The 14,023-nt window shown below is 37.8% G+C and overlaps 1 protein-coding gene across 1 annotated transcript in view; it reads right to left on the bottom strand.

Annotated features, from left to right (window-relative positions):
- Positions 1 to 14,023, bottom strand: part of NDUFS8 (NADH:ubiquinone oxidoreductase core subunit S8) — a 517,217-nt gene that overhangs the window by 297,798 nt on the left and 205,396 nt on the right. The window contains exon 3 of the mRNA XM_044085488.1: positions 4,950 to 5,012. Coding sequence (XP_043941423.1) covers positions 4,950 to 5,012 — 63 coding nt within the window. The remainder of the gene's footprint in view (positions 1 to 4,949; positions 5,013 to 14,023) is intronic.

Below are 14,023 nucleotides of genomic sequence, written 5' to 3'. Positions count from 1 at the left end.
TAAGACTCCAAGCGTTTAGCAGCATGACCTTTGAAAAATTCTTCTAAACAAAATTTACATTGGTAATTCCGTCATCATGCCTTTGCCTAAAAAAGGCACTATGGGGGAGGCAAGTGCCTTTGCTAGAAGCCTGAAGCCCAGGGGAGACAGATGAAGGTCATCTCTGGCAAAGCATCATGGTCTGTCAATCATGTCCTCCTCCCAGGCTGTCAGGTACTGGATCCCCTAGGAATGACACCAGAAACTAAGCCAATTGTTAAAGTCAATCATTTTCTGTTTGTCCAAGTTGTGCCAATAGCTATGCCAATGCAGTTATGGCACAGTGTGAGATGGAATGTATGTTTCCACTAAAGCTATATAAGAAATATGTGAGTTTCTATAGTCATTTTGTGGATTATATTTTTCTTGTATGGGTAGGTCCCCCCTCACTACTTATAACTTTTGTAGAAGTAATAGAAAATACAACAAACTTTCTGAAATTTGAATTGAAATATTCTACAAAGGGGATAGCATTCCTAGATGTTTCTGTTTCAATAAATGCACAAGGGTTGTTTGAGACTAGGATATATCACAAAGATTGTTAAACTAACACACTTTTGCACAGGTCTAGCATGCACCCAAGGAAAACATTTAAGAATATAGTGAAAGGACAGGGGATGAGTGTATCACATTTGAGTAATCAGAACAATGTGTTTACTGAAGGTCTTGCTCAACTACAGAAACATTTATATTTAAGGGGATACCAAGATACAGAAGTAGCATCAGTTTTCCAAGAAGTTAGAACAATGAGAGACAGTAGAGCTAAACCTTATTTTTCTGAAAGTCCCAATATAGCTTTACAAGTGGAGGATGTAACAGCAATGCATAATAAAGTGAATTTGGTTAAAGTCATGATACCATACACCAGTGACATTAGTAGAGTTAAGAATGTGTTCTATAAACATTGGCCACTGTTAATGACTAATAATAAAATTAAAGCAGTGGTGGGGGAAGAACCCAACCTCTGCTTTAAGAATAGAAAAAAATCTTAAAAGGATGCTGTGTTATCCAAAAGAAATAATAAATACATCTGGTTTGACAATGACAGGAACTAGAAAGTGTGGTCACTGTAACATGTGCCAATTTATTAAACAAACTAATCAGTTTATACATCCTGAAACACAAGTAGTATATAAAGTGTATAACCTGATGGACTGTAATAGTAGGAATATAACATACTTGGCACAATGTGACTGCTGCTTAAGATTTTATGTGGGCAAAACTAATAGAACGCTCAAGGAGCATATGCGGGAACATACCAATAGTATAAAGAATAGGAACTCTATTAGTGCATTGTCCAAATATAATGAAATGAGTATTGTAAACCACAATTTCAAATTTATAGGCCTAGAACAGGTTAGTCCTAGAAATAGGATGGGGAATATTATAAACCTTACAGAAAAGAGTGAACTTAGATGGATTTTAAAACTTAGAGCTGAAAAAGGGCTGGGCCTTAATGGTAAGATATCTATGAGGAGGGTACTGGAAGCGAAGGGGTTACCTTGCAAATAATGATGTACACATATACATTAGGTAGTATAGGAAGAATATTATATATTTACATTCTAGACTAGAGTATGAAATTGGTCCTACATTTTAGTTGGACCAAGGAATATTTAGTAATATGTGTAGAAGTATGCATATAAGTGAATCTGTTTATTCCACTATATGGTCAGCTTTATATGAATATGCACGCAACAGGAATTAATGGTTGGTTATGTATGTTAAGGCTATTTCATATAACTTGGGCTAGAAGTGCACATATATATATATATAAACATTTTTTAACTATATCTGGCTATACACTATGACATGCACTCTATAGATTATATATAACAACAGATGTGCCATGGTATCAATCATGATACCATACATATTTAGAACATGTCTTATAGCTTAGTATATATAGCTCAAATGATAAATGATTTTTTGGCTAGCTATAAATATTTCCATATGAAGTGCAGTTTAGTTTTTAGAATTGCATTTACTGTCTATGATCTGTCATTCTTTATTATTATTAATGTAAGTATCTGTTAGACGAAATTAGTTTAAAGATGTAGATTGATGCCAATATTAGTAGCAATTTGATGGATGTACAATAATTACTTATATGAGCATATTATGAAGAGTTGTATCGATTCTATATAATACCATATATGCTGAATATATAATGGAACTGCTCATGTTTGTGAAAAATTTTTTTGAAGTATATATATATATATATATATATATATATATATATATATATATATATATATATACACACACATATATTATATATATATATATATATATATATATATATATATACATACATACACATATATATATATATACATACATACATACATGATGACTTAGTATCAGGGAAATTTGATGCTACATAGCCGAACAGTGAACTATTCAGACGGCTATGTTTTTAAGGAATTGAGGCATGGCGTGATGACATCACGATTAGGAGTGCTTTTGCAAAATAAATAGAATGAGTGGTTAACAGCATTCACACTAAAAAAAGGGGTTTATTGCAAATGTAAACCAGATAAGTGCATATTTAACTGCATTCTGGAATCTAGTATGGATATATAGATAAATAGGCTTGTTATTCATCTATGTTTAAGAAGGTACAGTAAATTGTTTATTTGAACGACGCAAAATAGAAATCACTTCGTGATTGATCTTTGACAGCATACAAGGGTTGTAAGCTGAACGATTATGTTGTAACATGTTTGGTGGTGTATCTTTCATTTGAAAGGACCTAGCTACACCACAGGATAGACTTGGAGGGATATTTAAATGTGTGCAATATGACTTGATCCATGAATGTGTAAGTAATGATGTACTGACTTAATGATTTGTGTTCTGGAGTCAAGCGAGTGCTTGACCATATAATCAGTTATACCAAGTAGGGAATGTTATGTCATAAATTTATTATTATGTGACAATCTATATATAACAAAAGCAACTAGATAGCTAGTTGATCTATAGATGCACAATACAATTTATGCTGCTAAGGATGAGATATGCATATATTTTAAAGTGGAGTATGCATACAATTTTATTATGTGATGAATTTTGAGTATTATAATGTGGATTTTATTTATGTATGAGCAACTAAATAGTTAAATTGTTGCTGTTTTAATCTGCTTATGATGTCAAGCAACTAGGGGGTGTTTTGTGCTGAATTGATTTGCTAGAACAAACATTTGAATTTAATTAGGGGGAGGTGTTATGTATAAATGGAAATATCTGGCAGTTTATGCACTTTTACTTGTAAATGGTCTGTTGAAGCCACATTCTGTGGTGAAAGCGCTTACCTACTTGAAAATAAATGTGATTTTATTTTACTGAATGGTGACACAAGTCATGCTTCAGTTTACCGTTGCTGTTTTCTGCCATTTTCTGTTTGTACTGAGGCATCATTCTGGGTGAAGGTAAGATGCTGCTTAAGGCTAGGGACATACCTGCCTGGGACACATATTCAGCAAGCTCAATTATGTCTCTCTTCATATAGTCCAGAGAGGTACGTCTTATTTCATTTACACCAACACGGACTATGACAGAGTCATAACAGTACCTGTTGTTGAGAGTGCGTGAGTGATATGGCAGATTCTAGCACATGACAAGCAACTTAACTCGACTTTCCCCTTGTCTAACCTGGCGAGGGGCATATGTGTGTGTCTCACGATAGTCTCTCCTATGACTAGTATGTTGAGTTTGTGGCTGGGCCTTAGGGGCTGTGTGACACAGGCATGTGTACTGTGTGTGATGCTTGGTGCGGTGGGTTGTGATGTGCGTGTGTGCTTTTGTCTTGGAGGTTTCATTTGTTTAGATATGTTTTTGTTGAGAAACTCCACATATGTAGGAATGTACTGTACAGGTGTGGTGCTTGTGGTGTTTGTGCAGACAACCTTCTCAGTGCCAGATGTACTGGCTTGTGATTAAGAACCTGGAATCCTTGCTGTCTCAATGTAATTGCATCTCTCACATATTGCGCTCTAGGTGGTAGAAGAAGAGGGTTGTCTGTGTAAATGAGGCAGTTGCTACACTGTTTTGTTCTGGTTCCTCTGGGAAGTCAGAGAGCACAGAGTGTACTAAAGCTAATACAAAGACAGGATAAGCAGCATACCTGCTTCCCCCAATCTCATTTAGAAGTGAAATGCTTGCTGGGGGGTAGTCTCCAAGTCAAATCTACCACCAGCAGCTGTCAATATATCCAAAGAGTAAACAAGGCATGCATGAAGTCAGTCATCACAGTGGTGGATTTAGGAAGGACTCGTACTCAAATCTGGACCTGGCTTTGCAGTCACCTACCATTTGCCTTTTAGTTTCTGGATTGCCTTCTGGCAATGGGATAGCTTGACACTACATTTGCCCCTAATTGTCCCCAGCCAAACAGCGAGGTATGCTTCTAATTTCCATTCTTATGTGAACAGCTTGTGGTACTCGACTGCTTGCACCTGCAATAACTATAAGTCTGTGCTAAAGATGCAGGCAAACAAAGCAACTACTGTGGCTGTACTTGCTGGTAATCTGATAAAACTTCAGGGTGTACCTGCAGTTATGTTTGCTTGTCCCTTAACACAGGAATGTTTCAATGGTGGACATTGTGAGTAGATCCAACCTGTGTTAGTGGTTAGAAAAACATGCAGATTCAGGAGGATAGCATGCCACTTTTATCTAGTACAGGGACATCCTGATATGAACCAAGGGGGCCATGCACATACTGAGCAAGGGAGTGAGAGACAAAGAACTAGCAATTAAGAAGGTATCAGAAAGAAGTATCATTCTAAAGTGCCCATCCATTATAGAACGTCTTTTGAACAAAGACCTTTATATGTTAGCTATTGCAAAACACACAAATGTATAAGAATAATCAGACCACAACGAACTTTAAATCAGACACTACTTACTGTAACATAATCGATGTGCAGAAGATCCAAAGTGGCGGAACAAGACTGCATTTACTGCGCTACCTAATAAAAAAATGTAAGAAACATTAATAAAGTAAACAGGAAAGTAAAACACAAAAAATTCTAATTTTATTATCTAGTACAAAACCTACCCTGGTCAGAAAAATGGTACGAACTCCTCAAGTCACAGATTAAGAATCTTACTATATGAACTTACTGCTTGTACAAGACCTACTGACTAGGGTTCAATTAGCAGCCCAGCACTTTAGAAGCCAGGTATGGATGAAGCAGAATAAAGGAGCAAGGCACACTTGCCTCTACATAGGGTAGTGTGGGGGTAGTGCATGTCTGGGGAGTGTGTAGGAAAGGTCAGATTTCTCCACTGACTGCTTGGAAACCACCTCCTATGCTCAAGGTTGGAGGGCAGGGTTGCCTGCTGGAGTACATCCCTTGTAGACATGAGTGACTGCTCACTGCTGTCATCCCATTGCACTCCCCACCCTCCACACACTACCCAAGTGTCCACAGAAAGAACGGCACAAGAAAGAAAGAAAGAAAAAAAACACAATGGCTGCCTTAATAGTGGCTACTCCCAGTCAGCCCTCACCCCAGTGATAAAGAATGAATAGGATGACTGGCCAAAAGTTAGTTTGATAATTGGCAGGAAGAAGGGGCAAAATGTGAAGAGAAGGAAGGGGAAAGAAACTCCTGCTTGCTGATCTGCTACAAGCTGGGGCCACGCACAATGCTTTCTAGAGAATCATGTTGAAAGCACAGGGAGGGGTTATATTTCATGGCATGTAGCCCACCAATCACTTGGTTCTAGGTGTAATAAGCTAGTGATCCGTTTAATGATGCTTCCACCCCTACTGATTTGTGCAATAAACATTGCAAGGCCACCTTTCAGTGTTACTAAACTACACTGTATGCCTTCTCCAAGAGTGTTGTAAGGGAACATCATTGAATCAAGGTAAGTGATTTAATGCCTACTATTTCACATACAACATAACCTGATTTATTATGACATGTAATGTATCACGACTTCATGGAGAAGGTAAGGTAATAAAAGCACAGCAACTATACAGCTCTGAATAGGTTAGTATATTAACATATAAACTCATCATTTGTGCATCAGTGTTCTGCCAATCCAATGTACTGTACATGACTTCAGCATTTTTTAGAAGATGAATGAATGCTAAAAGAAGGCACAGAGAAATGAATGGCACAGTGCAATATCTGCTAAAGTGTCAAAGAATTGTGGAATTAGCAGAACCTTTCTAATGCTTAGCAAGGAGCAGTGCACTGAAAACTTTGTATAAAGAGCTATATAATAAAAGTTTCAAAGTGTGCTACAGTCCAAAGTTCTCACAGCTATCACAGCATCTATAGTATGATACAGTGTTAACCCTGATGAGTTCTGCTTATTAACATACCAACTGCACTTCAAATGCCTGCATCATGAATACTAGCATTTTTGTTCTGTTGACCATAACGTTACTAAATTTAAGTAACATTACACCGTTGCACGTTGTGGCTGTTGAGTTACTGTCCACTACTGGCAAAATTTAAGGTAATATCTGCACTGCTGCTAACACTTTATCAGCTAGTTTAACAATGTTGACAATTAGTGACACTACACAGGAACCAATTAACTTATTACCTCAGTTACTGATTGCACTTTTTGATCACTGGTGGTGTTGCACTACTGTTTGTTACTATCACTACTGACTACTGCACTGTTACTGCTTTTAAAGCTACTGCTCTACAGTACTCACTACAGACTACTAGACTGCATTATGTGATATACTGCTGCTGCTTGCGCTACTGTTACAGAAAATAAAACTTTCTCTACAGTTACACCACTTGAAACTATTTGGTTAGACTACATGTAGCTAACACTTTACAGTTGCTGCACATGGAGTGATAGTGTTAGACTACCTTTTGATTATTGCTGCTACTACTTGGGTATGGATTAATTAACCTATTACTTCAGCTGCTGACTGCACATCATTGCATGTGTAATCACTGCTACTGCTGTGCTGTTTTGTACTGTTCTGCCATTACAGAAACTTAAGCTATTGTTCTCGGTTGTTGATTTTGCTGACTGCTGTACTGTTACTATATTACAACTATTTGCACTGGAGTTACTGTATTTGGAATGATTCAGTTAGAATATATGTAGCTACTGCTCACATTTACTGCACCTACAATCACTGGGTTAGACTATCTGTTGCTTATTTCTGTTTCTAGTTAGGGAGAGACCAAATTGACCTTATTTCAGGTACTGACTGCACTTCTGATTACAGCTGATGTTGCTGCATTGCTGCTTGTACCAAATATTTCACTGTTACGACAATTGAAGAGATTACCTCTCAGTTACTGCACTTTGAACTACTCAGTACACTACCCAATTTAAATTTGCAACTTGCTACTGATTATTTTACTGCTGCTATGTACCTTTGCTACTTTTACAGTTTTTGAACTTCTAAAAACTACACTATTACTTACTGTGTCCACATCCTACAAGTTACTGCATCCAGAGTCATACTTCATATTCTTGTATCCTTTACCTGGGTCTACTTTACATGGTCGACTTTTCAGAAAGTCGACTTTCATATGGCCGAGACCATATGATCAACTTTTGAAATGCTAACCATGTAAAATAAACACAAAAGACACAACAAACACTTACCTTTCAACTGTTAGCAGGGGAGCAAGCCCCCTGCGCCCCCCACACCCCCTGTAACTTAAATATACCAACTCCGAGATCGCACTACAGTGCGGAAGAAGGAAATGTTCCCATTCTGCACTGCATGGAGATAGAGGTTCCCCATGGTCAGCTTTTCGAAAGTCGATCATATGGTCTCAGCCATATGAAAGTCGACCATGTGAAGGGGACCCCCTTTATCTACATGCCACATTCTCACCATTTTCTATTCCAATCCATTGTATCCTTCTGTCTTGGTTATTAAACTATCCTATTTTCTCATATTCCCTCAACTGCACTGGCTGCTGTGGAATCTTAGTCAGCTCTTACCACTTCTGCTGTTAGCATGACACCACTAAGCGTTTAAGGCAATGTGGCAAATGACTTATGCTTAATGACAACCCTTTATTGCTACCTCAGAATGACTAAATATTTTATAACCCTTTATTCCTACCTCACAATGATTAAATATTTTATTTATTTACCCTTTGTTGACCTGGTTAGTCCCAGTAGGCCAGCAGCCTCTTTCAAAGGACACCAGAGGTGGTATGTATAGTGGCTACAAGAAATGTGGTCAAGACACCAGGAAACAGATACTCTTCTCAATAAGTGCCACGGGAAATTTTATATCCACTTGAGCTATCATCGGTTCAGGCAAATGAGACCTTGATTTAATGTCTCATCTAAAGGACAACTTATTTAGAAATGCACCCCCCCCAATGTTGCACTGCAGAGTGAGCAACAGAAAATGAATCTGGTCACCTGGGGTGGGAATAGAACTCACAGCTTTCTGATCTTCTAACACCACAGACAAGCATGCCAACTGCCGAATCACTAATACCACTACATAATAATATCAGAAGTGTTTACATTTACTGAATTTAGGGGTAACCACTTACATCAAAACCCATTTGGTAAGCAAAACACACACACACACACACACACACACACACACCCTTCCATGCCCCTCACACTCCGGTTGTTCAGAGAGCCTTCTAAACTAAGTACTAGAAAAACCATCAGTTTACACAACAGTAGTCCCACTTCCACCCCACAAGCTCACAGCCTATACACATTCCTCTAAAGGTCAAAGAGAGTGTAGACTCCATGCTCTAAGGCCCACTGCAACTGCACCTACCCACAGTAACAATTTAGAAATATAAGATCCTACTGCCATGCAAAGACACCAGCCTCACCATGCTAGATAATAATACAGTGGTGTTTAATGGTCTTTCTACAGCCAAAATTGTAGATTTAGGGAGGGAGCTTAGATCTCCCTATCATGACAATATTATTCTGGACCTGGCAGTGGCATACATGGAGGCGAGTGACTTTAAGCACCCTACTCAGAGGGACATGCTAGGCATGTGTTTGATGCAGGAAAGACAATGGCCTTGAGTGGCATTATACTATCACAAAGAATGATGCAGAAATTCAAAGACAAGATAACTGATTTTAATACGCTGTTATGCAGCTGGTGTCATTCTAAAGGATTCCAGTATATGTCAGCTTGGGATGAAATGGCTAACAGGCCTTCCTACTTTGCCTGAGATGGTCTGTACCTCTCTTATCATAGTTCTGTATTCTGGACATAAGGCTTTGTTGCTACCATACTGCTTTGCTTTAGGATCAGTTTGTCTAACAGACATTCCAACCTAATATAGTCAAATTCAGAGCACATTAAAGTGGCTCTATTCAGTGCCAGAAGTCTTAACAAAAAGATGCCCGAATTTGAGGCACTCCTGCAACTTGAACATATTTGTCTGTGTGTGGTAACAGAGGCATAGTTTTAAACCAATGAAAACATTCCCACTATTCTGGAGTTAAGTGCCTATCATGTCTTCAGACCTACTGGTAATTGAAGGGGCACATCAGTATTTGTCAAGGTTGCCAATATAACTAGTGAAACCAAAAATAAGCTCACATCTTTCTTTAATTATATTAGCACAAATGACCAGAAACATAAAAAGTCTTTACTTATCAAAAATATAAAAATTAACAAAGAAGCACTTTCATACTTTACTGTGCTTTCTAAAGTAGTTAAGAGCCACCACGAAGATGAAGCATATAAAGGTCTCAGTCAGTCCCAGCCACCCCCTACTTAAGATGGAACAAGTCTCCTTGGCCATCTCAAAAGCTACCTCCACCTCATTCCTGAGCCATGACAACATATTACGTTGCTAGATCATCAATGCCAAATATGGCCTATCTGAACCACTACTTAACTCTCTCCAAGCCCTTCACTACTCAACTCTGAAGTCTGGGAAACCACCACTGTAATGCGTTACACAAGACTGTGACAACCACGAACCATGGTAACTACTAATCAATTAGTATCACTACCTTTATATGTAAAGCATAGTTCCCTCATATCTCATTATTCTGGATATTGAAAATCTCTTAACCCTGGAACCTCATCAGTTTGACTTTAATCAAAGGTAGATCCTGCCTGATTATTTAAGAAATTAACAAGATTTAAGTCATCAAAGCAGCTGACAGTAGTTATCCATAGCATGGACCTGGCCTAGGCCTTTGACATTATTCCTCACTAAGGTATTACAGACAAATGCAAATTAGTTTTCTTTTAGAACACATACAGTTAGTGAAAGCACAAAAAAAAAAAAAAAAAAAGTAACTACCAGTGTACCACAAGGTTCACTGCCTGACAGTTTCTTACTTGGCATCTATTTTTCAGTCATTCAAGCCTAGACTAATGGTCTACAGTTATCTATGTTTGTGGATGGCTGTAAACTGGATGTTATTCATTTCTCCACTGACTCATCTGCTCCAACATTGGTTAGATTATGTTAACAACTGGTGCAAGGACAGCAGTCTCAAACTTAACATGAAAATAAATGGGTTACAATTCAGTTTAACTTATTTATTTTAATTTATTTAACATTTGTTTACCGGGAAAGTCCGACTTGGAACTAACCAATTTTTCAGCGGAGGCATTGGAAGAAATGCTCCAGACTCACGTCTTTGTAACATGGGAGGAAACCGAAGCACTAGGAGGAAACCCACACGAATGCAGGGAGGACATGCAGACTCCGCAGAGAAGGCATCCCAGTTGAGAATCGAACTAGGGAACCTTGTGTTGTGAGGCGACAACACAAACTGCTGCACCTCTGCGCTGTCCACATCTTGCCATAAGGGTGATATACCTCTCCTGACAGACAGTGTAATAAGAGTTCTAAGCATTCTTGTTGACAATTCTTTACCTTTTGAATACCACATCTCCAGAATTGTATCAGCATCCTTCTGTCTGGTTTAACTAGTTTCCAAAGGCATTTCCACTACATCCACAGAAGTCTTAATTCCTCTTTACTCCTCTCTTATCAGTCCTATTAATTAATACAATTTCCCTTTTGGAATGTGTAGAACACAGCATGTGTGCTGTATCTTTAAGAAGCGTTTCAAGAACTGAACGTGCATACAAATAGCAAGCACGTGCTAGCTTCAGTGTCATTTTGAGAGTGCAGCCAGGGAGTGAGCATGTATGAGTGTAATAGCTAGTTTGTATATACGTTGACCTAAGTTAAAGTTATTAAGCTTCAATCCTGATGTGTTTGTACATAATAAAGTTGTTTGAACAGAACCCACAAAGTTTAATCTATTACATCTGACTAGACGAGCGACACAGTGTCAGAAGTGGGATGCCAGAGACTGCTTTCCACAGCTATGAGGTGCAGAGTTAACAGAAACGAACATGAAAAAGAGCCAGAAAAGAACCAAAGGTAATAAAAACTTGCACAAATAGTTTATTTTATAAAAAAATAAAATAAAACAGAGCATTACAAGGGCACAAACCGTATTATTAAACAAGAGGGAAGCACAAAAGGTTTGATTAAATGAAATGTTTAAATTCTGAGATTTGATAAAATGAGCATCAGAAAGTACATAAACGGTTTGGAATTACCTCAGAATTGCAAAATAGGCATACTTAAGGGAAAACTAACATGTTTAAAGCAAAACGGGCATGTTTAAAGTAAAACGAGCACAAGTAAAGTATAGTGGGCATAAAAAGAGATTAAACGAGCAAAACTAATATACTAAAGGCAAAAAGGGCACATTTAGTGCAAATAAAGCAAGGCAACTGCATTTTTTGGCACAGTGTTGTGTTTTGGCATAATTACTACTTTGTATTGTATTCGGGGCACAACTAGAGTTATTCGAAGTATCTCAAAGTGTGTAAAAGTACTTACAGTGTGTGCTTATTACAGTGCATGTATTTTGTGACATACAGTCAAAGTAAAGCCATTTTGAAATGTTTCTTGTGCTGGGTGTGTCTATTCGCAATGTGCCGCCATTACAAAGTGTTTCTTGCACTGTAAGAATTATTTAGCAAAGTGCCACAATTTGGAGAAGTTTCAGTGTGCCATGTACTGTGTATTCACAAAGTGCAGTTAATTCAAAATGTTTCTCTACTCTGAGCTTCTTCTGCCCAGTTCATTCGCACAGTGCAGTTATTTTGAAATATTTCTTACACCGATAAGAGGTGATTTCTTGCAGTACAGTAATTTCAAGAGTATTACAGCGCCCGAGAAACTTATTTCGCAAAGTTCAGTTATTCAGAGGCTTGTTGTACTATTGGGCATAGTAACAAATACTGGCATAAATTTCTGACATATGTATATGTGTGTGTTTGTGCATATTTGCAAAACCCTTCACTGGTTTGTGTTAATATGGCAGATGGCATTCGAAACCCCTCACCACTTCTAGTTGATCAGAATATTGCAGAGAATTTGAGAATATTTGAGCAAAAGTATGATATTTTATACAAGCAGCTTATTCCGACAAAGATGAATGCACCGGGTCATTCATTTTGTTAAACCTAGATGGGTCAGAGGTCATTGAAAGAGAGAGTTCATTTGTGTATCTACCAGCAGTTTATGAAGGAGAAGGGGAAAAAATGTCATGTTAGTGTACAGGCTGAATCAAGGGAAGATCCGGAGTGTTTTCATTGCCAATTCAGAGAAATGTGTAACCCCCCAGACAAATGTTACATTAGAGAGGCGTTTATTTTACACAAGAGATCAGAAACCAGGGGAAACTTTTGCAGCTTATATTATTACTGACCTGAGGAACAAAGCTAAAATGTGTTGGTTTGGTTACTTAAAAGACGAGTTGCCAAAGGACATGCTTGTGTGAGGTATTAATACTGCTGCTGTGAGAAAGATTTAGCTTCTTGACAGCGATTTAACGCTAAGCAAAGCTATTGAGATTTGTCAAATCCATGAAGTTACAGAAAGGCACACAAGCATACTTGCAAGTGATAAGAGCATGGTTTTGGCAGACTCCAAAGCAAATGGAGACAGCATGTAACACGTGGCAAACAGAAGCAGGCTTAAGCACATGGCAACCACAACTCCTGCTGGTTCTCTGCCAAAACCAAGTAGTTTTCCAGCAAGTTCTAAGAAAGGAGTATGCTCAGTGCAGTATAAGCGTGAATCAGCAAAACCCAAATCTAGCTTTATAGTTAACTGTCACAACTGTGGTGCCAATCATGAGTCTAAAAGAGAGAAACACTGGTATGTCCTTAAGAGTAATTTGCATGTATCTTATGGCCTCTACTCCAGGATGTTTAAGGTATTACATGGTGAAGAAATTTGCTTAGCTGGGTCTTTCTTGGAGTTTATTCTCTTTAAAAAAAGGAGACACTTTAATGTATCCACTTATAGAAGACTTTAAATGTCATAAAAGTTTGGAAAAATGCAATGCCTCTACTACTACTTGTAGGGGTGATCATTGCAGTCTAAAGCACTGTTCTTCAAACAATTCATACCGAGCAGTTGTAGAAAGTAACACACCTAGCAGCTTAAACAGTTTATCTCATTAAACCTGTCTGAAAAATGAGACAAAAAACACACATGCCAAGGAAATACCTTGAGAATGGCACACTACATGCTGCTAAAAAATAAAAACAGTACTGTTGCTCACCAAAAACAAACTTTCCATAAAATAACAGTCTCTACATTCAATGTTTTTTCTATCAGTATTACGGTATATTATGCTGCAAAACATTTAATAACACTTTTCTGCAAATGTTCATAACTTTTTGTATCTTAGAATCTGTACACCAGGCACCTGGTATCAGCAGCATTACTGTTCTGCCAGAGTTGGAATTTCATGAACTTGCACAAAATTCTTTTCTGGATGATTGCTTTTCAGGTTACTTACAGAAATATGAAAATGATGCTTACATGTACAATTAATATTCATACACAACACACAATATTTCTCAAACTGTGTGTAACAGCCTGCAAATCACTATGTTAACAATATAAATATTTTACATAAATTTATAATAAACACCTAACAATCTCAACTGCAGTGAATTACATATAGACATGAAATCATGTGTCTT

The sequence above is a fragment of the Protopterus annectens genome, chromosome 10.part0, assembly GCF_019279795.1.
Source record: "Protopterus annectens isolate FY-2018-M chromosome 10.part0, PAN1.0, whole genome shotgun sequence".
Lineage (NCBI taxonomy): Eukaryota > Metazoa > Chordata > Ceratodontiformes > Protopteridae > Protopterus > Protopterus annectens.
This window is presented reverse-complemented; position numbering and strand designations above follow the sequence as displayed.